At 38.8% G+C, this 26,812-nt stretch overlaps 1 protein-coding gene across 2 annotated transcripts in view; it reads right to left on the reverse strand.

The window, feature by feature from the left end:
* Positions 1-814: 814 nt before the first annotated feature.
* The window catches only part of ARHGAP10 (Rho GTPase activating protein 10), a 136,152-nt gene continuing 110,154 nt past the window's right edge, over positions 815-26,812 (reverse strand). Inside the window, exons 20-24 of one of the 2 annotated variants that reach the window (XR_004417981.1) lie at positions 20,307-20,469; positions 10,085-10,216; positions 9,083-9,174; positions 6,772-6,914; positions 1,702-1,786 (exon numbers count right to left, since the gene is read on the reverse strand). Coding sequence is in view for 1 of the 2 variants with exons in the window: in XM_033060516.2 (XP_032916407.1) it covers positions 1,698-1,786; positions 9,083-9,174; positions 10,085-10,216; positions 20,307-20,469 (476 nt within the window). In the remaining variant the exon portion in view is untranslated. Of the gene's footprint in view, positions 1,787-6,771; positions 6,915-9,082; positions 9,175-10,084; positions 10,217-20,306; positions 20,470-26,812 lie in introns of both variants that reach the window. The other variant, XM_033060516.2, reaches the window with a different exon arrangement.

Raw genomic sequence — 26,812 nt, forward strand, 5'->3', positions numbered from 1 at the left:
TCAGTCAGAAGTCATTTGCAGTGCTTGGGTCACTTAGCCAAGACAAGAACTGCCTAAAAACTTTGTGGCAGGGAGTCCCTGCTCCAATACCAGGAGAGTTCACCAGATGAAACTCATCCAGGCAATGAGGGTCAGTGCTGGAGAGCTGTACTGTCTTGGCCCACCATTGCTCCATCTGGAAACGATTTGTGCATACTCCAGTGGTCTGTGCAGTCCGGGCAAAGGAACAAATTTATGGCATGGAGTTAAATCCTCAGGGGGGAAAAAAGCCATCCCAACCCCAAGGCAGCATTAACCATTAACCATTTACTAATCTCGTTTGGTAGGAAAACTTGCAAGCTAAGTAGAGCTGCAGTAAATGACTCAAAATCCACAGAGTGCAATTTAACAAATAAGTGAGCCTCTATTAGCATGTGATCCTGTCACACTTTCCTGCATCCTCTCCACTGTCTTACTTGAAGAAGAGAAAAATAGAAAAATTAGTGATAAACTTTTTTAAAGTCTACAAATTTTGAGGCATCAATAAGACTTTGCAGTTGACAGTTGGAAGGAAGACAGGCAAGGTGAACAAGCTGCTAAAACAGAAAACAGATAAAATGCAGGAATTATCCAGGATGCAAAAGCATCATGGCCAGAGATTCTCTTTTCCCTTTGGGCTTGAACTTCCAGAGTTGCCTATTTTGCGTGAGGAAAGCTCCCCATCCCTTTTGGAGCCTGCTCGAGGCTGACAGCATGGAACTGCCAATAATTCTTTCATGCCACAACTTCCAGAACCAGAGCAAAATACTCTGCAACATAGGAATGACAAGTCAAATAACAAATAACATTTTATTTCATTTACAGTGATATTTCTTGAGTAGCAAAGGAACCATGACATATAGGAGCCTGTAATAAAAGTTCATGTGTCTTATCTTTATAAAATAAATGAAATCATACACGCAACATAAACGAATGTGCTCTTTGAAGACATTTGAAAAATGTCATGTCTTGATAGCTATTATTTTTACTTACTGATGTCTGTTCTGCACTGGCTATTCCACTCTGAAATATAATTTAATTGTCAGCATGATAGCTTTTTTTATCCATCAGTATCTTCCAAACCTAAAATGATCATAAAATCATAGAATGGACTGGATAGGGAGGGACCTTAATGATCATTTAATTCCAATCCCCTGCCATGGGCAGGGACACCTTCCACTAGACCAGGTTGCTCAGAGCCCCATCCAGCCTGGCCTTGAACACTTCCAGGGATGGAGCATCCACAGCTGCTCAGGGCAGCCTGTCCCATTGCCTCACCACCTCACATTCTGTTAAAAATTCTGGTTATCAAAGCATAATCTCCAGACACTAAGTTGAGTCACAGATCAACCAAACACTTGACTTCAAAAGCTATTTATCTTGCGAACAAACATACTACCACTGCTCTTTACAACTGAAAAAACAAGCACCCTATTAAAAAAATTACCCTATCCCTTCATTCCTCTTCCTTCCCCCCCCACACCCATTCCACCCCTCAAAGAATCTTTTTTTTTTTTTGTCATTCATATTTGGCAACACAATGTCTTTATACAGATTAAGATCTTCAATCCATAGTCCAGCTCTTCACTGATTAAAAGCAGTCACAAAAGTAGAGACAAGTGACTAGAACAAAAATCCATGGATACCATGTACACCTTCTTGGCGTTCAATGCACAAAGCTATAAAAACTGAACATAATTTTGTGGAATAAGTCCTCTCTTGCCATTTAACGTGCCTTCTAGCCATCCTGGCTCTCTGGAAAATTGCACTGCAAAAGAAAAGGAGAGAAAATTACTGCATCTTTTTATGTTTGAATTAGTACTTTTCAGCTTTAGCTCCACGACACCAGGCAAAGCATCCATAAAAACTTCCCATCATCTGCAATGACCAGTTTAAGAATCTGGCTAGGAAAGATAAAGAGTATTATTAACTTGACTTAAATACTTCATAATATACTTTGCAAAGCCTACATGGTGAAACAGCTTTTAGGTGCAGGAGACTTCATTAAGGAAACAGTTAAAGGCGTTTAGGACAGATTTATAAAATAGAAAAATCTGTGCCTTAGGGGAAAAGTCAGAATACATATCAAACAGTGGAAAACACTTTCAGTAGGTGGGGCAAAACAAGAGCAAAAACCTGTCTTGAGCAGATGTGATGAATCTGGAAGCTCAGAGCCACAGAAGCACAGCATAGGATCTTACTTGGCATGAAAAGTAAGCATGGAAAGGATTACAGGGGAAATAGAAATGAGCCAGATGTCACTCCAAGTATCATCTCTTCAGAATAGAGCTGCTATTAGAAGTGACCAGTGGACAAAAACTGAATCATTCTTCTGATTAAATCCTCTCTCTGAAATTCAAATACAGAGTGCAATTCACAAAGCGCAGAGCAAAGGCTTGAACGGCTCCTTGTGCCATCCTAAGTGTTTACCACTGCTGATCCCAAAGTTCATGCCAGAGTATCCATGAATATAAAATAAGTATTTCAGCTTGGACTCTCAATGCCCCAGAAGTTACTCTGTGAGCAAGAGAACTAATGAAATCTGACTTCCTGTATGTATATGTTGACCACATTTGACAGGAAGTTAAAAAATAACTATAAGCCTCTTTTCCTAGGAAAACAGACTAAAAAGTCCTCAAATTCCCCTCTGAGATGTCTTTTAAGGATATAATACAGATACCCATTTACCTATGTAACTGTAAAATCCCACACTTTTTAGCAACCTACGATATTCTCTACTGTATTAATTTATCCTCACAGTGCTTCTGAGACAGACAGTATTTAGGGAAGACATCAGACAAATGCTGAAACATGCTGCCAGCCATGTCAGTGCTTTATTTAAAACACATTAACACATTGGGAAATGTGATATTTGTAGCCTTCTACATATCAGAGAAATAACAGTTGAGAGAGAGCAACATGTTAAATCTCACTTCCAAAAGCATTGTAAGGCTCTTAATTTGAGGACTTAAAATCACTTTCCCTGTTTTCTTCCTTGTGTCCTATTATTGTCAGACAGCTGTGCTCAGAAACCACACTTGGAACAGCAGCTATTACTCCAAGGAACCCAGGAAACAAAACTCCTTTCAAATGTTGCTGATAGTTTAGATTCAACATGAAATGCTGGGCTTATATTTGTAATAAATGTGTTCAACGAAAAGATTCCAAAGGAAAAACGTGCATAGACAATTACCTTTTAGGATCAGTGCTCACACAGTAACTTACATTACCATTAGTAATTAGGAGGCCCTCCTCTCCCTTTGTCATTTCTATTCCACAATTACAGAGTACACATGCATTTAAAACTGCATGGCTGACACCACCACAAACCTCCCTCCAGAAGCTGTAATTCTACATTTCCAGCAAATGCGCCAGCAGCCAGCCAAATCCCTCCCTGAGGTCTCCCATACCTACAGAGCACATCTGTATTACAGGAAACAAACTCCAAAAAAAATGACAGATTAGGGAGAAAAACAACTAGAAAACCTAGAAGCAGTAAATTTCTACCTGTGCTCTGGTGTTTAACCTTAATTTCCATTAGAAAGAGGGTAGATACCACTGGCATGTGACTGTCTATGAATGCAAGGCCTGTTCAAACTGAGGAGTAACACTGAAATGAAAATTTGCCTAAAATTTACGCAGGGGAGGAAATGCTCACACTAAATATTGCACATACACATTACACAGCTCAGGGCTCACTTGTTGGCAGGCAGTTCTTTTAGACTCTGGGAAGATTGGAGAAGGAATTATCACTCAATCATAACTAAGGCTACCATTTCTAGAAATCTGTGTTTTTTAAAAAAACACAGCAAAAAGTAATTTTTAACATTCAGCATGACTGTCACAGCAGGGCAGGCTTCTGTCCCCAGTCCAATCACCTTGTGCAGGAAGGGGTAAGATACTTGTGTACATCACTGACTGCTTCTGTAGGCAAATGATATTAATGAAGGTGCCATCCAAAAGTAAAACTGCTTTAAGCTCCCTTGATCCTGTGTTCTTTGCTAATCCATTTCTGAGGTACAGCATACAACAGCATGCATTTCTTTAAAATCAAAACCACTTAACCACACAAACACACACGTGTGGTTTCTGAGCACAGCTGTCTGACAATAATAGGATACAAGGAAAAAAACAGCATGCATTCCTTTAAAATCAAAACCACTTAACCACACAAACCCCATTCCTCTAGCATACACAGCTCTTCTTAAACCCAGGACACAGCCTATTTCTGAAAAAATACCCTGCTCAAGAAAAGACTTCTGTAGTGTCCCCCTTCTGTCATTTCTTCTCAGTCAACAACAATTACACTTCTTAGCATTTTCTCAGGCCTGCCTCATTTAAAAATACCTTGCTGCAGAAACTACACACTTGGCCTTAAAACTACAACTCATTACTAGAACAATCATCCCATAGGACTAAGGCGTGGGACAAGAGGGGAAAATACTTGTAGTATAAAAGATACAGAACAGAGAACTGAACAGTAAATATTTTCAGCAAGATTTAATGAGTGTATAGCAAGACTGCACAACAAGACCAAGCACAGAGTCACCACTAAAAGCCTTCACCTCTTAGTGCAGTGCAAACAGCAGCCAAGTTGAGAGCTCAGAGGGGGACAGTGACTTCCTCAGTACCTGCTGCAAGGCCTTTTCAGCAGGCTCACTGATGGAGACAAAGTGCAGAGAAGGAAGATGTCTGAGCACCAGAACGACAATAAGTGCTATGGATCAATCACCTCAACTCCAATGGGCCAACCAAATCTACAGACTTGGAACTTGCAGTGAGATCCAACTTCCTCTAATCAAGAAACACTATCAGGTCAACTTGGCATTTGCAGCACTGCTTCTTACTTTTCTGTATCCTCCAAAGGAAATAGCTTTAATATTGCCAATGTCATTATTTTCTTACAGCAAATACATAAAATTCACAAGAAGCTCTTCCCAGAGACCCAATGCCATAAGCAGAGTTTGCTCTGCTCTGGTAGCTCAGAAGTTTCACAGGTCTCAACCACAATAAGAGCAAGACTCACTTCCTCAGCAGTATTAGTTCATTGGCTGGGTGCCACTAGCTTCAGCAAGACTGACTCAGACACTGATTTCCACATCTTCGTGGAAATTGGCTGTTTTGGTAGCACATCTAACCTGTATGGTGTCTGGCACAAGAGGCCTCCCTTTCTCATGGGCTGTCAGTAAAAACCTCAAAAAGCAACATAAATGAGGATTACTCAGGGCAACAGAAATCTCACTGCTAAAACCAACACAGCACCAGAAGTCACTTCCATAGAACCCAATGATGTCGGCCAATTTTTCATCAGGAAATTCAATCAAAGCAACCAAATGTGCTTGCAAGCCCTCTGTGTTTAGAAATCCCTTTGGGTTTTTGAAACAATCCCTGTGGGTTGAGCTGATCGCAGAAATATTTTTTATGCTTAGGGTTAGTCTGGAATTTGAAATCTCAAAACATCCTGTTTCTGCTGTGAAAAGCAGAATTATCTTGTGGACAGAACACAGCAGTAGGAGTCAGGGGGTCTTCACCCCATGGATGTTTCCAAGTGCTCTGACATACACAGATGAAAGGTGCACCAAGAAGGAGCTCTAGCTCCATGTTTACCTCAGCAAAAGAACCATTTGCAATAGAGTATTTTGGGACTTCTCTTTGATGGAAATCCTGGATTGGTCAGGACCATAATGACAGACAGTCCAGGAGTCACAGCATGAATTAGAGGGCAGAGAGTGCCTTGGAGTCTAAACCAGAACATTAACTAAGGCTGGCACTTTGTTACAGTGGGAGAGAAAGATGGGGATGACAAGGGCTGTGTGAATGTGACTTTTTGCGTTTCTTTTATACTTGGTGGGGATGATGGGTGCCCCACTTTTCCTTAGGAACAAAACTCTCTCAGTTTTCCTCATGTTTTCTCTCCCATAAAATCGGATTTTAAGAATTGTAAAAAGCCTTGATAAGAGCTATCTTGACAAGTTTTCAGGAAGCCTTCCTGCTAGCAGTTCTGCCAAGGAATTTTTATTGTGTAAACACCATTTAACCTATCTGAAACACTTCTCCTGAGTGAAATTTCCATTTACTGACTTTTAAGCAGTCTCTTTCAAGAACCAGAAATTTAATAACACTTGGTTCCAAGACTGGCAAAATTCCAGTGCCAGGCAGTCTGATTATTCTTTCCCTGATTATTGGGAATATCTGCCTCAACAACAGACATACACAGCCAGCATATGTCTCTCTCAATCTCAGATTCTACTCTGCTTCTTCCCATATGTGCCCTTATCCAGCTGCAAACTCTTCAAGCTTTGTTTCCAACCACTTGAATTATATTGTTATGTGCTGTCAATAATATAGCCTGTAACAACTGGGAAATAAAAATATTGGCACAGTCTAAGGCAAATTGAATTGAAGATTTTAAAAAAAAAATCCAGTGGTTATTGTTCAGATTACATTATTCATTTTCCTAGACAATTCAATTAAATAGAAAACTTTGCCTTTTCTTTTTAACTTACCAGATGGTGCCTTAGCATTTATATTCTATGGCACTTTAATGGAAAGACTGTGGGATTTGGGGAAGCACAATGCACATGCAGTACTGAAAACACCTGAATGTGAAAATGCTATGGTTCTTACAGATTCCTATCAGATGATGCAAAGCTTAACTTAAAATATTAGCAAAACTAACCTTGGAAAACTGAGACAGATTTTTTCCCCCATTTAGAAACATGAAATGGAGATGGGAGCAAAGGTTAAACTCACCTTCTTGCACCAATATTACATTTAGCAGCTATGACAGGTGCAAGACTACTTCCCTAAGTGCCATTATCCTGTCTGAGGCTGGAGCAGCCAGAAGGATTCATCCAGAGTAATGACAGGTGAGAGAGAACCACTGCAATCAATATCTATGGACCAAGAGAGACAAACCAAGAATGGGGAAGGAAACAGGAAAAAGGAAACAAAGCAGAAAAGAGAGGAAAGAAAAAGAAAAAAAAAAAAAAAAAAAAAGAGACAGGATTAGAAAGTGAGACAGGCCAGGTGGAGAAAGGAGAGACAGATAAAACACTAATGGAAGCAGCACTTTTTAGTAGACATTAATTTAACAGTTACTTTAATGGTTGATACTAGCTGTATGTCAACTTGATTGATGCGTTGTCACTTTGATAGTTAAGGTTATTGGTAGAGCTGCAGAATTGATGTATTATTACTTTAATTCTTCATTTGGGGGCTTTATTAGGGCATATGGGAATTTAAATTGAGTAACTAAAGAACCTGAATTGATTCACTGCAATCTGATTTCAGCACAGACACAGGGGTGCCTGATACAGAAAGAAAAGGCCCAAGTCAAGGCATTTCAGAGGTTTCCAGTGTGGAGACACATCTGCACTTGGCATGAAAAGAGCCATCCATGACTGGGAAAAGTTATGAAGTGACCATTACATGCGGTTACTGCCTTATTACATGGATGATCTCCCCATTTTTTCTGCCAATCCACAGCCTGAGGGTGAGAGTCCTGCAGGGCAAGGGCAACACCTGTGAAATAACCAGGATTCAGCAGAACAAATCAAAAGTAATGGCATTAAGGAAATGGGAGCTTTGCCATTGGAAATCTGCAATTGGGTTTTCAAAATGCCACCCATGCAATAATCTTTTTCCCAAGCTTTGAACCTTATTTATTCAATTACATGGAAAAAGTTACAATTCAAACATTTCTCCACAGATGCCACAGTCAGATTCCACACTTGTTTTGTTGGCAAACCAACTTTTCAGTTGAAAACTCAACCGAGGCTACAATGCACCAGATCATGGGAGCTTTGTCACCACTTCTTGAGATCTCATACAAGGAGAGAATCTCAACACTGCCCTCACACAAAAACACACAAGGAACTACTTGTTGAAAGACTTTCTTACTCCAAGCCAACACAACCCTTGCTGTTCTGTAGCAGAAATGCCTCTCCCAGACATCAAATCTTTTCCACCATGTACTAGATTGTCTTTGCTGTACACAGTTTTATGTCTGCTGAAGAGCCCTATCAGTCATGTTTTTAAAAACTTAAATTAAAATAGCTGGTGTTAAAGACTTAAAAAGAGCAATCACTTAGCTAATTCATCTTTAAAAGGTTTCTTACCTAACTTGATTCAGACATGATTTGCCTTCAAGGCAGCTCTAATAGGAAATATCAAGAATGATTTTGCAAAGTGGGTGCTAGTAGGGAAGAACCTAGTGGGGACCCCAGGTCACTTTATGTTGTTTACTTGTTTGGGAGGAGACAGAGGACAGGAATATCCTATTATACATACTATTTTTAAAAAAAGTATTTTGCTGAGCTTCCCATTCTGCATCTTCAGAATTTGTATTACAGTATCATTGGCATAAGGTTTAAAAGCTAAAACTTTTCCTATCAGTCTGAAGTCCCTGTGCATTTGAAGGGTAGATCCATGGAAGCTCACTGAGAACACAGTCTTGAGCACAGGAATCACCTTCTGGATGCTCATATGTAGTGCTATATTTGGATCCATGGAAATCATTAAACACAAGCCTTCATTCCATATCTTGGTAAATATTCCTTTTTCTACAAGTACATGTACACATAATGCAAACCTTCATCTACATCAGAAAAACATTGTCTTTTTTCCTCCATTATTCACCTGATTTACCTGGAACTCTGTTTGCTTGAAAATCCTGAAACAGATTTTTTTCTTCTTTAAAAGAAAACCCCTGTGTTATTTTACAGCAAGAGTTCACAATGTAAAAAATTCAGTTTCACAGGCCAAGGTGCTCTCTTCTATTACTGAATAACCATTTTTTTTTGGTACTACAACACATTTAAATGACGCTGAAAAATTATATCAGTTGGAAGAGTCTATTCACCCAAAAATCAAAAGCATTGCCTCACAGTGCTAAGGATATGTTAAGTATCTTCTTCATACCAGAAAATATCTCCATCACCAACTGTGTGCCATCAGCAATGTTGGCAGAATAGCAGTCAGGCTTGTATTTTTATCCTAAGCCATTTTAGCAGTTTTGTCAATTTGTTTTTCATTGCTTTATATTTACTCAAGCAGTACTTACCATCTTCAAATATTGCTCCTATCTGAAATGACAATTCAGAGCTGTGTTCTGCTTCACATGGATAAACTGCTCTTGCTTTTCGGTGGGCAACACTGAAAAATGAAATTATGAATTATAGCAACTTTTTACTATTATGAAGACACTGTCTCAACCATTCTCTCTCCATTCACATTTGGAGATGACTAAAACTTTAAACACAATCTCACATGCATCATTACAGGCTTATAATTCATACACACAGCCAAAGCTGAAGCTTCACAGCTTACTCTTGGCATTTCTGAATATCATACTCCCAACTTTCTGCATACTTATTTTTATGACAAACTTGAATTTCAACTACCGTTAAATTTTTTTCATGTGCTAGTCAGCAATGAACTCAATAGCAGGCAAAGCATAATATACTTCAAAAATTCAACCAGTAATAAGAAATAGGAATTTCTTATCAAGTGTTGGGAAGAATTGTGGATATACCAAACTACTTTAATTAGAAAAGCAAATATTACTAAATTTGAAGGGAAAAGCTAAGATGATGAAGACCTTCAAAGAAAAAACTTAAAAAACTTCAAAACATGGAAAACAACATGGAAGGAAAGCTGGAAAAAAAGAGTGAAAGAAAAGAATGAAACCACAGAGAAAGGTAAAGATGGAAGAAAGTCTTTCAGAGGTAGCAAGGCTAGGATAAGAAACTTAAATTTGGCAAAAGTGGATGAATCTGTATTTTAAGACTCTTAAGAAAAACACTGGAGGAGGCACCACCCAAAACAAAGCCCTCCTATATTAACCAACAAACCACTGGCTCAGTATACTGTGTGCCTTCCATCAAGGAAGCTCTTCAAAGGAAAAATAAGATGAAGTAGACAGGTATTTTATTCTGTTAAAATTGCCATGGTTGTGTTTCCTGGTTTGAGATAATCATTCACAAGCCACGGGAGATTATTTTTATAAAGACACAGAAAAAGGAGGCAAATAAAGAGCCAGCAGAAGTTGAAGTGCAGACCATACCTTTCCACTGCTGTGTCAGTGCCAGTGGCAGGGTTGGGGAAGAAGAAATTGGGCAGTGCAGCATTTGTGGCAGCCGGGTTAGCAGATGGAACGTTCATCCACGAGACCATCGACGGGCGGCTTTGAGCAGGACTAAGGGGAAATACATTCAAGGTAGAATTAAAAACATGAATAAAATTTCTTATTGTACCAAAACATTTGAATCTTTCTAACTGGACAACCTGTTAGATTTTCAAATTCAAACCAAATCACATTGTCAAGTTGATCTTGCAGAAATGGCCATTTTATGACTCTCCACTCCTCCTTGGAATTCTTCTTCCTACATGCCCTACCTCCTAAACTAAAGAGAATTACCTGAGATGCACGACATAAGCAATGAAAGGGCAAAATCTCCATTCCTTATCTTATAAAGACAGACAAAGTGAAATTGCATAGAGCAGGCTATTATTTGAGCTGCCACTCTGCCTTTACAAGTTTTGATGAATCTATTTAAAAATCTCCTCAGTGCTGTACAAAGGCATGTACAACTGGGAAGATTTCTAAAGAGGCTGCAGCTATTACAGCATTGGGATCACGATGCTGGCTCTGGATTGAGATCTCCTGCATGGAGCTGTGCAAACACAGCCTCAGAGGCTGCCCTCACCAACACTGCTCAAATAGGTATCAAAGTAATGGCTGAACACAAAGCTGCCACAAGAGGAGAAGAAATAGCAAGCAAAGTTTAAAATTTGTATTAGTGAACACACAGAGTTGTCCCCAACATAAAGAGCATTTCTAATTTTACACGTTGAAGAACTGAAATGCTCCAGCACTGGAAGGCTTTCCTTCATTGCATGGACAAAACAACAAATAGTCCAAAAGTTGGCTGTCAGCATAGCTTTGGAACAAAGAGCTGGACTTCAAGCAGTTTCTAAGCAGAAACAGAAGTAAAATCATTTGCACACAGCAACCATCCATCCCTCAGAAGTAGAGACTTCCCAATACAGCATTTATGACTTTGCCTTACCCCAAGATTAACCTCTTAGATAGCATTGATCTGAAAAAGCACCACCAAAATCTAAGAACTCAGTCAAGAAGGTTTTTGTGGTGGTAGAAATGCACACCTAATCAAGATGGAGGGAACACAAGCAAAAAGAGCAATCAAGAATCAGGCCAGTTATAATTGTAGATGAATAAAAGAAAGCAGGAAACCTAACTTAGCTGATTTTAATGTTATTGCACACTGGGATATTTAATTTTGAGAAGAAATTATCACTATTTTTTGGTTTGCATAACATGATTACAGTCAAATTCAACTTTTGCAAACTCATCATATCTCACAGTCATTCTAGCAATTACATAGTTAAGCAGGCATTTATTTTGATTAATTTTTTTGAAATTTAGTACATTCTAATGTGAATGTCACATTCCTTGGTACAAGACAATGGTTTTTCCTTTGGAAAAGTGTCAGATGGCATTTGAATAAAAACTGGAATTCAGAGTTTATAAAACAGTATTCTACAGTTAATTCCACTAGTAAAAATGAAACTTAAATGTGTTGGAGTCATAACCAGAAGGGTTTATCAAAACATGCTCTGCTTTTTAAAATTATCACATTTACCAAATAAGGGAAGTAATTATATGTATTAAACTGAATGATGAGCTGGATTATGCTCATATTTCATGCTTAACTTTGGGAAGAGGATATCCAGTCATCTTTTCTGCCTGGGAATCTTCCATTGCACAATTTTTTACATTTTCCAATAATGACATACATTTAGGAACAGTGCCTATATAATTCCAGGGTTTTCTTTTACTTGAACTTGTCTTCTTCCTCCCATTTTTAACTAATAATTGAAAAATTTTCCTCAAATAAAAGAAAAACCTTCAGCTAAAAGTGACTTCATTCAGAGACAAACAAAAAAAATGAACACCAGTATTTGGATCACATTCTCAAAATACTGAGGATAAAACAATTCTCAATGGTACTGTAAAGTTTATAAAGTTTGCCAGAAAGTAAATGATTTCTTCATCATTCCCCACACATAATGTCTACACGTAGAATTAGTTTTAACTCAGCAGGTGAACGCAAGAAAAAAGTTTTTCAAAAGTGAATTTTAAAAAGTATCTTACTTGCATAGACTAAACTGTTATACTTTAAACAATCCAGAGACTTGGAGAAAAAATATTTTCCTTGCTATTTATTAAATTCAAATCAATCTTTTGGAAGGGGGGTTGGTATGATATGATCTTTAAGGTCTCTTCCAATCTAAGCAATTCTATGATTCTGTGGCTCATTTCTGAAACTTGTGAAACTACTGAAAACAGAAAAATAACACTCCAAGTATATTGCCAAAGGAGTATTAAAATGTCTCTAATGCATACTATTCATAATTCAAGAATATTCTACCAATGGCCTTTTGTAGTGCACACCTCAGATATGTGGTTTGATTTTCAACAAGTGAATACTAAAACTTGCCTTTATTAAATATTTCATTGATAGATGAATGATGTTAATCTCTGCAATTTACTCAACCAGCTCTAGAATAACACACACCACCTGCACCTCACACCGAATTAATGACTTCAAGGCAATGCTCAGAACAGAGAGAACACAAAAGGAACCCTCTGACCCGGGGAAGCATTGGTCATTCATAAGAATACTCAGAATAAATACCAGATGGGTTCTTGCTGAGACTTGGAGAGGAAAGAAAGAAGCGGGGGAGGAGAAGGAAAAAGGTGTGCACATAGAGGAACAGAAGATGAAATTAAATGTTCAGCTCCATGCCATGCTAATCACTCAAGTTACAGAGACTCAACAAGAAGCGTAATCTATCACCAAGTCAGACTACACTGTCCTTTACCAGACAGGATTATATAGAAGCATGTTAAAATTGGCAGGTTTTCTACAAATTCTCAGCCGCTCCAACAGTTGTAGCGGAAAAACACTCCAGAAGTACAGGTATGTGGAGTGCTGGGCTGCTCCCTCCCCCACTTCTTTGATGAATTCTCTTAATACTTTTCAGCTGTAGGGAAAACACTGCAGCAGAATTTGCCTGTCACTTTAGGCTCCTGGTTACCCAGCAAGAGATCATGGTCTGTGATCCAGCAGGAGACAAAAAACCCAACGCATTTTTCAATAGCAATAGTTTCGCTATGGTAAGAAGAAAGAAACAAAAAAAAAAAAAAAAAAAACCAAAAAAAAAACCAAAAAAAACCCAAGTTAATAGCTTTAACTATTAAGCACATTCTAGAAATTATGGATTTGGTTGTGAGGGGATTTTTTTTGTTTATTGTACTTGGTTACCTCAGGAACCACTTAATCCTTTTATTGAAACAGAAGGTTTCACTCAATAAGAAAAATAATTTCCAATGTTGCGGTGTGTAAGCAGCAAAAAGTTAGATTTTATTTTTTCCTTGAAAAGGTTCTTGTCATAGCAAGGCTACCTTGCAACAAAGATTTGCACACCTTGTTTATCATGATGATGATATATTAGAAAGTATTGCACATGTTATCACACAGTATCTCAACTTTAAGAAGGTATGTTGAAGAAATCCTTTCTCCTAAGGCTAAAATGAAGGCAATGCATTTCCTGTGGGTAGGAAAAAAGCCCAAAGAGGCTGACATAACCATCTCTCTTAGAGGAAAAAAATGCTATTGTCTAGCATAGTGAACGATGGGAAAAGGGAGGAGGAGGGAATGGTTTTACTGAAAATAAGCTAGAGATTTTATACTGATATTCAGAAAGAAACTTCTGAAAACAAGATTTTATTGGATGTTTATCTGGCTGGTTCCTAAGGTAACACAGCTAAAGAGCAGCCTCTTATCTTGAGAGAAGGAAGAGAGTCTGTGAAAAGAATCTACACTGCAACTCTTGAGAAAAAAAGGGTTGTTTCAGACAAGTTTGGCAGCGCCGCGGCTGTCGTATCACAGTGTCTGGCTGACAAACTCAATGAAAGCGTTCTTGAAAGGTTTCATTACAAGATGACAGTGTGGATCAGAGAGTGTTGGCTATTTCTGTTTCTATATGCAATCCAGTAGTGACCACCACCACATCTTCCTTCATGTTAAAATCCCCTGTGCCTTGCGGAGTGGGGAGCAGAAAAATACAAGCCCAAAATTCTAGAATTTGTCGTAGCTGCAGCAAAGCTGGAGACAAACAGAAGGCCAGAATTTCCCCATCTGTGTTCCCCCTGGAAAGAAACTGCATCCTCAAAATTTAAAGTATGTGACATGCACACAGCTTTCCTGAACCCTCATTTATACAGAGCACATCAGTCAGCACTGAGATAGAGGGTTTTTTCACTTGGATTGTGAAGTCTCAGGGAAGCAGCTAGCACATCAGTGAAATGATCTTTCACGTCGGTCTGGTAAATCCAAAGCTAATGTCTACAGCAGCTGTCCCAAGTTAAAGCATTTTTAAATGAAAATTCAGACAAAGAAAAAGTGAAATATATACATCTCTAAGCTCACTGCTCCTTTCAGGGAAAAAAAAATGAGGGGACTATGTCCCCCTGGAAGCATGTAAAGAAAATAAAATTAAAAACAAAAAATTTAGAAAGGAAACTTTAGCTCATCCCAGTGGTTGCATCCACAGCCCTCCCTGCCCTGAGCACACCCACCATTTACCCTGTGCTCACACAGCAGTGCTGCTGTCAGGCTCCAAGGAGATGGCAAGGTCTGTTTTGTACGAGCCACATGACTAAGTTATATTATGCCTGTCTCAAAGAAGCTGCAAAATGAGGGCTCTCGCTCTGCTTGCATAACGAATGGGTACAAAAAGAAGTGCCTGCTCCACTAAACCTGCTCTCAAAGTGCTGAGTCATTGGAGAGGTGGCAGCTGAAACAAAAACAAACTGCAGAATAAGCACAATGACCCATCAGCAGCTAGAGCACCTTCTTTCAATAAAATAGGATGATGACATTAGATATGATAAAAAGTTTTGAAGAGAGCGAAACCGAAGTCACTCATCATTTATGTAGAACAGCAAATTCACACCACTACCAGAAAGTACAAAAAAGAAAGTTACTATTTTAAGGAGACATGCAGTCGACTGATGGAGATATAACAAGGCTGATGGGAATTCACTCAGCAGTCAAACAAAATTAATAACTATCTCCAAGGCTTCTGTTATGAGCAGAACACCACTATCTCTGCCTGACCTTGCCATCTGATGGCTCTTTTAACATCAGTTTCTTCATCAGCAATTTGAACAGTTTGAGATTTCATGAAGAATGAGTAACGTTTTCCCAGCCTGGTCACAAAGACCCTGGATGCTGCACCAGATCTTGTCACCATTTTGGGTACTGAAAACCCCAAAACTAGGCCCACAGTGTAGCACTTATATACTATTGAGCTAGGTAACAGAATATCTTACAGTCAGGAGAAGCAATTAAGAAAAAATCATAAGAAAATTTTTTAAAAGACTGAATTATTTCATCTTCCATTAGTCCCTTGCATGTTCCTGAAAATCCATTTATATTGGTGCTTCCATTTCTCCTCTGGGCTTTGAACACTTTTGGTATTTGGACTGTCGGGACTGTACCTTGCTCCTATAGAAGCATCCAAGGTGGGATTCAGTTTGGAAACTATGAATCTTACTATTCTTAGCCCAGAAATGTAATTGCTTTAACAAGCCCTGCACCCACCCACACTAATGAAAACGTTTGAGGGACAGGAATGCTTTCCATCCCCTCCAACTGCAAAATCCCAGAGGCTTAGAGAGGGAAAGAAGAACAAGCAAGGTAAAGAGACACTCAGTAATATCTTGAGGAAGGCTATTCCATACCCTGCATGCAGAACAACCATCAAAAGTCACCATGTCCCAGCCCCCTGGGAAATTCAGACACCCTGCAGTCTCAGATCCCAGAAATGAACACTCCAGCTGAGAAACAAGACATTAGTTTTCACGATTTGAATGAAGAAGTGATCATGCAGTAAGGGTAGGATACTTCCAACAAAAAAAGGAAGACTGACCCAATTCTGAAAACCCAGCACAGTGAGGGGTAAGTCTGCAGATAAGCCCTGGCACAAGGCATTGTGCTGTAAGCACAAAGAAATCTCGTGACAACAAGGGACCAGTTACAGCAACAAATCTTTCCTTATCAGAAAGAGGTCCTCAGAAAGATTAATTACAACACACAGTGAGTCCAGAGAATACCAAGTATTCAGCTTTTTTGGTTCATTCTGAGGTCAAGTGAAGACAGGCATAAGGCAGCCCCAGTATTTCAGGACATGACTTGTAATCCACCTTTCCTCAAATCAGTCATTGCAATAAGGGGAACCTGCACTAATCCATCAGAGGTGAGCTGCCATTACAGCCAGAACTCTGGAAAGGCTGAATAGCACAGGCCTCACATCAATAAATGATTCTGTAAGTAAATTCTATAATCAATCCACAACAGCTGCAAAAAAAGCTTTCCCTCACCCTTTTTAAATTTAATTACATGACTCCACATCTGATACTCAAACTTTGGCAATACCATCTCCTTCTTATAGGAGGTTTAAATTACATTTCATCTTTACTTGCTTAAGTATATTTATTAGACATCAAAGTGTAAATCCAGTTTAGCTATCACTGTTCTCTTCTGCATGTGCAAAGCCATAGAGCAACAGGGTGAAATTCAGACTTTGTATCGCTAACTTTCAGCTGCAGGTAAGCGAGAAGATTGACTACAGCTCCACAGTTCAAATGCAGTTTAAGAGCTGCTCATAACCCCTTCTAATCCACATCTCCAAACCCAAGACCATCACTAGTTTGGGGACTAGCTTAGAAAGGCTATCCAGCCTCTTAGTACATGAAATCCTGAACTCCTCTTATGAACCTACACATTTTCAACTATTAAAAATTTGAGTTTCATACACCACAGAAATAAAAGTCTGAGTGATTAGGGTGCAGATTTTTCAGTGCCAGTTACAAAGGCACTGAAAGTAATGTCAGGGTCACATCCTCCAGCAAAAAGCTATCAAGCCATTAGAAGAAAAGATGTGGCAGATTAACATGCCTTTTGGGCAAATGCAATAGAAAAACCAGAAACTGTGTAGGAGAGTGTCTGTATGGACACTTAAATCAGAGAGGAAAAAAGGAAAAATGCAAATGCTGTGGTTAACATGAAACTGAGATTGCTGTTGCTGCTGTACCTTAAAAGGGAAAAAATGTCCATACTAGTGGAGAACAATCCTTTACCCAGCTCACAACTATAATTATGAGTTTATGTTTGAGATCACCTTGTGCAAAGCATCCTTGGATAGAAGGTATTTTCAAACAGCACATGTTTATGACACAGCGCTCCATCGAGCAGAAGTGATAATTTTCCTGTCCTAGGCTATTTGGAGTTTGAATCCTGTGTCTACAAAAACTACTCTGCAACTTGGTGATTGACAGGGGAAAAAAAAAAAAGCTATATTCTACCCCAGAGTGTATGTAAAAATAAAACATATTTATTTTTAGTATTTGGCTCTAGATGGAAGTGTGAAGTTAAAAATAACTTCAGGAAAAAGGTTAAAAAAAGTTTAGGGTGCATGATAGTCTTAAAGCAGCAAACTCAGGTCTCCACTGAGAGCCACCCCTGCCAAGCATCGCCCAAGTCTCCACTCACCCCTACAGCAGCACGTGACAACACAGGACATATGTCTGATCCACACAGATCTTTCAGAGAAAATCTAGCATCAGGCAGACACACACTTACAGACATGAAAACCAACAGCTTAACGGGGCTTCAGAATGGGACATATGTGAAACATCACCTTCGAGCTACACCGTATGCACAGCACATCTTTAAATGCTGACGTGACAATTGAGCAGTCGGGGCTTTGGGAGATATTTCACATTGGTGGCACAGCCCTTGCTCTCTTAGCTTCTCTCGCCACTCTGGCCATGAAGCCCCTCCTACAGCCCATCAGGAGGTGAGGGTGTATTTGCTTCCATTTGGTGCTCACCTCACCATGGTGGAAGCTGTAACTTCTTTGGCTTTGGAAGGTGGGACATGGAAAAGGCATGCATCACAAAAATCTCTGCCAGGAAACATCATGGTGACAACAGCTATCACTCTGGAAAAAAAACCAAGCTTCTTTCTTGAAAACAAGTACCACAAAAAGTACTTTTGCTACTCATCACATACTCTTGCTTAAAGCAAACCGCTGGTGTAAACCAGCTCTTGGAATATCTGACATATCTTGACCCACAGTGCAACATCCCTCGCCTGGGAAACACTGCAAGCAACTCTTCTGTCACAAAGAAGTCACCATCACCTTGTTGACTGCATAACTCCAGAGTGATCGATCTCCGACAAGTAACACCCATGTGTTACAAACATCAGCAGGAACTTGAGAAACCGGATCCTCTGGAATAATTCCATCTCCCCTAGACTCAGGATGGCATTTGCTGTAGCTCAGTGAACACCTGCAATACCATTTGAGAAATGCTACTGTGGCTAATAATTGATTTTGTCCCAGTTTGGCTCAAAATACAAACCATTTTGAAATCCTGAACAAACAGAAAGGATTGTTTGTTCTTCACCTAATTCCAAAGATTGGTCCAGCTTATGAGAACAGTCTACAACCATCAGCAGTGCCACATTTTCCAGAGCTGTGAGAGCTACCAGAGCTTCATTCTGCCATTACTACACTGGAGCTGCTCTGTGTTTTGGTTTGGGTTTTATTTTTATGTTAAGGCAGGGCCCTCTGCGTCATGGGAACTAGAAGGGGAAGAGAAGCCAATCTGAGGTGAGAAAGCAGAGGAAAGAAAGAATGTAACATTCACGGAATACTCTCTGTCACTGCCCAGGCTTGTTACAGAGGTAGCTCTTAAGCAGACTTCACAGACAGGCGAGTGCGAGAAAGAAACTACTTTTGACAAATAATCTAAATGCACATACCATGTGCCTTTATTTTTTTCTCTTCCCAAGAGAACTCTAAGTGCTGTTTCCAACTGAGCAGAAAACCTCAAGCCATTAATATGAAGTCGGGTTTCCAAAACACCAGTGCAGTATAATTTTTGATGAAAATTAACAAACACACACACAAAAAAAAAAAAAAAAAAAAAAATTGCAAACAAACAGTCCTCTTTTTCTTTTCACAAGTGATATTATCACTGTCCTGCTAACCCTGTGTTCCTTAATCAGCTTTCACTGGCAATCCGGTTTTATACCAACTACAGCAACTTTCCACACATGCACCTCTCTTTGGTAAGTAAAATTTATTGCTAATTCTACTCATTTCTAGAGGACAGTACAAGAGGATAAGGGAAGAATAATTTCAGACCTGTACTGAAGAAACAATATTTATGGAAAATACCTATAAATCTGGAATTCTTTCAAAACATATGAGAGAAAAAAAATGTCCTACTTAATAAACACGCAAGTCAGCAGTTAATTATTATTAATTATTCTATGACTATCTATATATTATCTTGTGTTACATATATTTTACACTTGTTTCATCACCAGAGCTGACTATTCAGAATGCCATTATGGAAAATATTTGTAACAGATCTTTTCTCCAGACCTCCTCCTTCCACTCTTCTTGGCACTAAAGGCTGGAAAAGTTTGTCTTGATAGTAGTTAAAGTCTGAATGAATAGCAAACCAGAGAATTCAATTCAAGTTCAACTCTGATTTAAAAACAAGTTACAGTAAGCTTTTTGGGTATCAAACCTGAATACTTATTAGAGAGATAGGAGTAACATTTCTATGTCCATTTTTGCTAAATTTAAGTCCTGCACAAAAACTGAATACTTACAGCATCTACTGAGAGACTGCACTTCCCTTGGAAACCAAGCATTTCATTCGTTAAGAGATTAAAAATGATAATGTTCTTAGGCAATAGCATGTGAGCACACACTCATTGCAGTGTGTTTATCCAAACCCAAAATGGGGACCCAAACCTTAACAGTATGGCATCTAAGTGAACTTTAATGCTTTCTTGAAATAAAACGAGGTTAATACATCATATAGAGACTAACTTACATATTTCCTACTTTAAAAAAAAAATTAAAACCATTTAAAATGTTATAACAGATCACAGGAAAATGAGGTAGATTTCAATGGAAGAAGAACATTTTTTCCTACAAGCATTCAAGTAGGCTCTAAACTCCACCACAACATACAAACACATCTTTTTGTAGCAGAAGAAAAACACAATTATTTGCAATTTTTAAAGATCACTCCTCACCAAACCGAAAAGGGAAATGTATTTCACAATGATAGCAGTGGAAACATCCTTACTTAATATTCAGTTACTTACAGATCTGTTGTCCAGCCTGCAAGATCTCCACTGCTCATGATAAGGTCATTTCCATCCAAGAGCCCAGGGGGGCTGCTGGAGAATGCAGGTGTTGGAGACTGGGAAGAAAGAGAATCCATGCTCCCAGTTGGGGTGTCTTCTCTGGGAGAGCTGTGACTGTCAGCTAGAAGAGAGAGCACAAGTCAGATACTCAAGGAACTATGTCACAAAGCCAAATAATCTGCCTGGAGATAATGTCCTGGAATATGTAAAGAGAAGAAACCTTACTGTCCCATCTCCACTGGATATTTCCCAGTATTGCCAGTATTTCCCCAAAAGGTATCATTGCACAATTTCCCCCATTGTTCTTGCCAGGCTTTCTTCACATATAACATATTCCCAATCCCTTTTCAGTTGTGTTTTATGTGAATGAAATGCTAAATTTTGGGGAGGTATTTTTAGACAGAGGCATCACTTCTGATAAGAAAACAGTTTAGGCTATGCACATTTGCACATCTCCCTAAAAACAGTCTCTAAAGATAAATTAACACACATTGAAGAAATGCGTGCTCTCGAATACAATAAGCACAGTCTTCTCAAACATGAAACAATGACATTTGGAAAGGTCAGAATAAGCAAGAGATCTCTAACAACACACAATACCCAAGAATGCAACTTTTATTATCCCTTTTTAATGGTGTTACTTTAAAGACAGTTCATTGTATTCTGATCTACTATTTGTTTTCCTAGGCTACTATTAGGCTATCACTTGAGAGGCAACATATTGAGATATAACTGATTAGGAAAACATTAAAGGAATAGCATTCCTATCCCAAGGACTACAGGATAGTTAGCAATGTGTCAGAGCAGTCACTGCAAACCATGCTGACACATCAAGCCAAACAGCACATTCCTCACTGAAAAGCTAACCTTCACCCAGGCTTTTTCCTTCCAATTTTTATTTTTTAAACATCATTTAAAAACATACATTTCATTAATTCTAAAGGAGGTGAGTGAAATGAGGATGCTTGCAAGCATTAAAGTATCCAGCACAGCTAAGCCAGCAGTCTCAAATGGGGCCTGTAGCTGTTTTTAATACATTAATATTTAACAGTAATAAGGATCAATTCCAGCCACCCTTTACAAGGCTCCCTGCATCCTTTCCTCCATCTATCCTACTCACAGTAGCACTCATGAACACAACCCACAGGCCTGCCAAATAACATCACCAGAAAAGTCTAGAGTGGATTAGATACCACTGCCCTCCCAGTCTTTGTAAAAGAGTTCTGCTCTTTTGGGGTGAAAAGTTTTTGGGAAAAAAAAAAACTCAAACAATTACGTCCTAATACAGCATCAAAATAATACAATCAAAAGTTGTTGAAATATTGTGCTGGTTTGACAAGTTATGTCTCCCATATACAGTAATATACAAGATGAAGTCCTGTACAACATTACTTCCTATTTCTAAATTAATTAGCATCTGCTCAGGGAACAACTGAACTTAATTCCCCTCCATCGAGCTAAGCGCTACTGTTGCAATGACTGCTTTGATTAATAATTTTTTTCTTAATTAATGAAAAGTGCAACACCACAACAAAAATAACGTGGACAATGAAAAGCCACCCTTGCTGGATAAAATCCTTCTCATAACTACCACAGCCTCAATTCCTTCTGCTACAATAACTTAGAGTTAACAAAGCCCTCAGTTGCTTCCCCAGCCATTTCATCCTCACCCCCTCTCAGCAGCTCTGAGAGAACAACTTCCCTAGAGAGTAAAATGACATACAACTAAAAACAGTGAAATGATAAAAGTGATCATCTGGAAATTTCTCCCCAAGCAGCTGCTAATTTAAGGATCTAAATTAGCCCGTAGTACCAAAGTGTGATACGCTCCGAGGAGGAGATCATTAACCTGGGAAAATGAGTCACTTGCACTGTGGCCCAATCCTGCTCACCTGGCACCTCCCCACTGCACCAAGGCCACAGTGCTGCTGCTTCACATTTACATAACATGAGAATCACAGGAGTGTCAGGTAAAAACTAATTAATTACATCTCATTTGCAGATGTATGTGTCACAGTGATAAACATCTGAGAGATTAGACAGAGTTACTGCAACCTTACTTCATCAATTCCTTAGAACAGACTCAAGTCCTTTTAGTCCATCACAATTTCTTTTCAAAGCAGTAGTAGCAGCACAGTCTAGATTATCAAACTACATATACACCATATTAGAAGGTCACATTTACCTCAACCATTCACTTAGCATTACTAAAATACATTTGAAAGGACTATTAATCTGGTTTGTAATATTACAAATATGACCAACTCACAGAGGCTAGTCTGTTGAATTGTTTCTCAGAACACTCAGAAAAAGTTAAACCCAAAACACTGAACACTTCAGTCACGCACAGCAGAGTCAATACTGGAGACTGTAGTATACAGGCAATTATGTTTGACATTATCTTAAATTAAACTGTGTTAAATCTTTCCTCAAATTTTACTTCTTCCTTCCTGAGCCAGTGTTTTCTCACAGTCTCTACTGCACTGAACTCCCAAAACTAAGATTGGGTTTTGAACACTAAAAACAAATCAGGTATTTAAACAGGAAAACTGCTAAATTCTATGGGATTTAAGTAAAAACCCTCTAAAAACACGTTCAAAGACACTTTACATTTTTGATGTCTTCAATTATCTCCTTTGTAATGTAAAACAATATTTTTATTCAGGAAGAGGCAATTCTGTGTAACTGCAAATACAGATGACTAATGACCACCTAGCACATTTTCATGATTAAAAACAATGTATGCTCCAAACCTAGTCTTCAAAATACAGGGTCATTGCTATGATTCCAACAGCACAAAGATCTCACCCTGTATGTCAGTGCCAAAAGTTCTGCTAACTTCAGAAATTATAGCAACTCTTGTACACGGCAGAGGCCACAGAGCTGTGCCTCATTATCTCTTCATTCAGCTTAATAACCTGCTTTTGATTAATGCCCATCTCACATTGGGGTCAAACTACATCTTCCAAATAGCCATTGTCTGCAAACATCAGTAGATGATAAAGGGAATGAAGAATCAATTGGTTACTAATTAACAGACTTGCCAATCAATGCATGTACCTTCACTTTGTTAGGCCTTATTTTCAGGCATGACCCATGTAATATGCGCTACTAATTATTATATTACTTTTCATATCAGGTTTTTGTGCTGTATGACAGTATTTCAATGATGTCCTTTTTAAGTTAACACCGATTTTGCAGCTTTGGAATCCCATACCTGTTTTATAAAGCTGCTACAATTTCCCAGTGTTCTCTCTGAAAAGGCTACATCAGATGTGATTCTATGGGGTTTTGTTGTGGTTCCATCAGAACGACGTTAAGCATTAATTCCACCGCTTACTCCTATTCATCAGTCCTGTTTGTACATCCAGGGCAGGCACTTGTTCTTGCCATGAATTTAAATTAATAATATGATGAGCTGATTGGCCTCTATGACCAACAGACTTAGCAGAATCATTGTTTCTAAGGATGTGCTCCCTTCTGTAATTCTGGGCTATGTTTTCCCTCGAAAATCTGTAAATTTATTTCTCAATACAACCATGTTTCTTTTGTTTGAATGGGTGCAGCTTAGCACACAACTGCAACTCCTATTGCCAGTAATTCTCCTAACTTTGTCCCATGTGCAAATGTGTTGTCAAAGATTTGTATTTACCTTTCTAAATACTACATCAGCATTCCTCCAGTTGCTTCAAACTTCTTCAGCAAGCGACAAGATGCTTCAAAAATTAACACTGCCAAGCTATAAAATCCCATGACCAGAGACCTTTTTTTCAGACAAGTTAGGTGACTTTGCATTATTTAAAATATTCACCTAGCAACCTGTGAACATCTCTGCTTGATTACACATTGATTATCATAACTCAGTTCTTTTTGACACTTCTTCAAAACTTGTAACATACACTGACTTCTAGCTATTTCCTCTTTTGCCACTCCTGCCCTTTTCCTGTAGTTTGCTTTGTAGAACCAGTGAAGACCCTAAGCTGCTGGAGACCTGCCTTTTAAGTTTTCACATCGTTTGTTTCTCAAAGTGCATGTTAAGGACATTGCTGGAATTGAATCAGATTTATGTGTTTCCTTTTACCTCAGAAGTCAAGGGCTCCTAATATTGATAGTCTAGTATTTTTTACTGTTTCTCTCCTCTCACTCCTCTTGATCCCAGCAGTGTTCTCCAGTGAGCAGCATTGTCAGATCTCCCATGCCTATGAAAAAGCTGACTGCCACATTGGACTGACAGGTCCTTTCGAAGAGGAGCTCCAAAAACTTCCTATTCTTTCCCACCACCTGAATTCTAATAAACTCTTACCTAATAAAACATGCAAGATGTGATTGCCTTTAAAGCTCATTTATATTATTCTTTGAGCATGCAGTCTGGTGTTCTTGGTGCCTTCACCTTCTCCTTCTAAAAATATCAACCCCCTTCCTTTTTCTCTCCTATTACACTCATTTTTGGGTGCCAAAGAGTGCCTGAACAGATGAAGGACATGAGGGTTCTCAGTACAAAAGCAGTAAGTCTGTATGACATCTCACAAATTTCTGTCAACATTTCAACCATCAACTCTTCACCTTTCCTGCGTCATATTTGAGTGCCTTCAGCTTGGCCATCTTTCTAGAGCTGCCATCAACTGCTTCTAAAATTCGTGTCCCCATCCTACACAAATAGGTGTAAGATCCAATTTTACTCTCAAGAGAGTTAAAAACTTGTTTCACATTCTCATCACCTTTTGCATACTATTTAAATTTTTTGACTGCTTGGATCCTTTTAAACTGTCATGTAAATTATCTTCTTGTTTCACTGATCTAATCACAACACTCATCCAAGCCTTTGAGCTTTCACTGTGCCTCTGAAACAGACACTCTCTGCTCTGCCTTTATGGTTGTTCATAGCTCAGACCAGCCCCATCTAGAAAATAATAAATATCTTAGGCTGATCCTAACAATTTATTGGTGTGCCTAGCTGGTACTACTAACCACTCAGTTTCTAATCCAAATATCCTTCCTCCTTCCCTCTTCCCTGCCTTGTGTCACCCTTTCTCATAATGACAGATACCCTCAAATTACCAGCACAAAGACCTACCTCATATCCAGCTTTTCTCTAGCAAATACATAAACCCTCAATTCCTTCTGCTTTTTATCTGGAGGAACTACAGATAGTAAAGGCTCTCAGATCCTCCTTACTAGGCATCTGAACGATGCTTCTACCTAACTGAGCATGACATGTCTCCCCACTGCCTTTTTTTCTCCTTTTTCCATCTGGCTAGTCTAAGAATATTTTTTGTTGGCATCCAAAGTTGAAAAAAAAGCCCTGAAATACTTTGGCAGTGTCAATAATCAGATCCTTACTTTACTCCGAGAATTCTAAATAAGAAAAAAGCATTTGTATTAAGAACCATGAAAAGCAGAGTTAACGCTATCAGTTACTTGCTTAAGTGAGTTTTCTTCCAACTTCAGCTTAAGTAAACTGATTAATTACATGCTTTAATGTTAAAAGCAAGACTAATCTTTAATGTCAACAGTACAACCAACGTCTATAGTTTAAGGGGGGGGCAGAGAATGAAAACAGTTCATGAAAGAGAATTTTTCTGAAGTAAATGAGGAGTATGTGACTGTTTCTGTTGAGATACACAGATTACACCAAACAGAACTGTCATGTATGTTTTAAATGGTCATTGCTTAGGCAAATCATGATAAAATAAGCCCATAAAAAATCCATCTCGACTTTGACACAAACAGAGTCATAGTCAAGGGACGATGGGGACAATTACTGAGGAGAATAGGTTAAAGATGCTGTAAAATTCCTGTTGCCACCTTCAGGTCTGCCATTTTCTGCATCACAAGGTGGGGAAGCAGCAGCTGCACTGCTGTGCAGCCACCCATCCTCCCCCATCAGCATCACAGCTGCATCCCTCTCTGAGACACCAACCACTCATTCCCCAGAAATAACTAACTTCCCACAATAATACAGAAGTTCAACCAAGTAGAAAGCAGATTTGCTCTTCAGTTAATTTGTGGGCATATACTGTATTTTCATTTTAACATAGACAGAGAAAAAGCATTGGTACCATAAATATCCTTGAACAAGCAAGTAGTTAGTTCCAAGTGTTAGATCTTCAGCATCTACAGAAAACAGACACAAAAAGATAACCAAAGTTTCCTCACACATTTAATAAACCTTTAAATGATCCCATGGAACAATGCACCAGCTACTCTGGAAAGGATTCAGCTATTCCTGGAAAGCTAGAAGTAACTCCATTGCAGAAAACTTTTCTTAGATAGTTATCAGAGGACTCTGCAGTCAAGAACAGCCTTTTCTAGATGCAGGGTTGCTCCCTTTATTCACAGTACCACTCATCCTGTGGTAAATCACACCAGCACCAGGTGAACTCAGATATTCTACTTCTTCAGACTTTTTTTAAAGCTTTCTGAATTAATGAAGCCATGTCATCTGTTTCTCAGTAAATTAAAAC

This window comes from Catharus ustulatus, chromosome 5 (genome assembly GCF_009819885.2).
Source record: "Catharus ustulatus isolate bCatUst1 chromosome 5, bCatUst1.pri.v2, whole genome shotgun sequence".
Classification (NCBI taxonomy): Eukaryota; Metazoa; Chordata; class Aves; order Passeriformes; family Turdidae; genus Catharus; species Catharus ustulatus.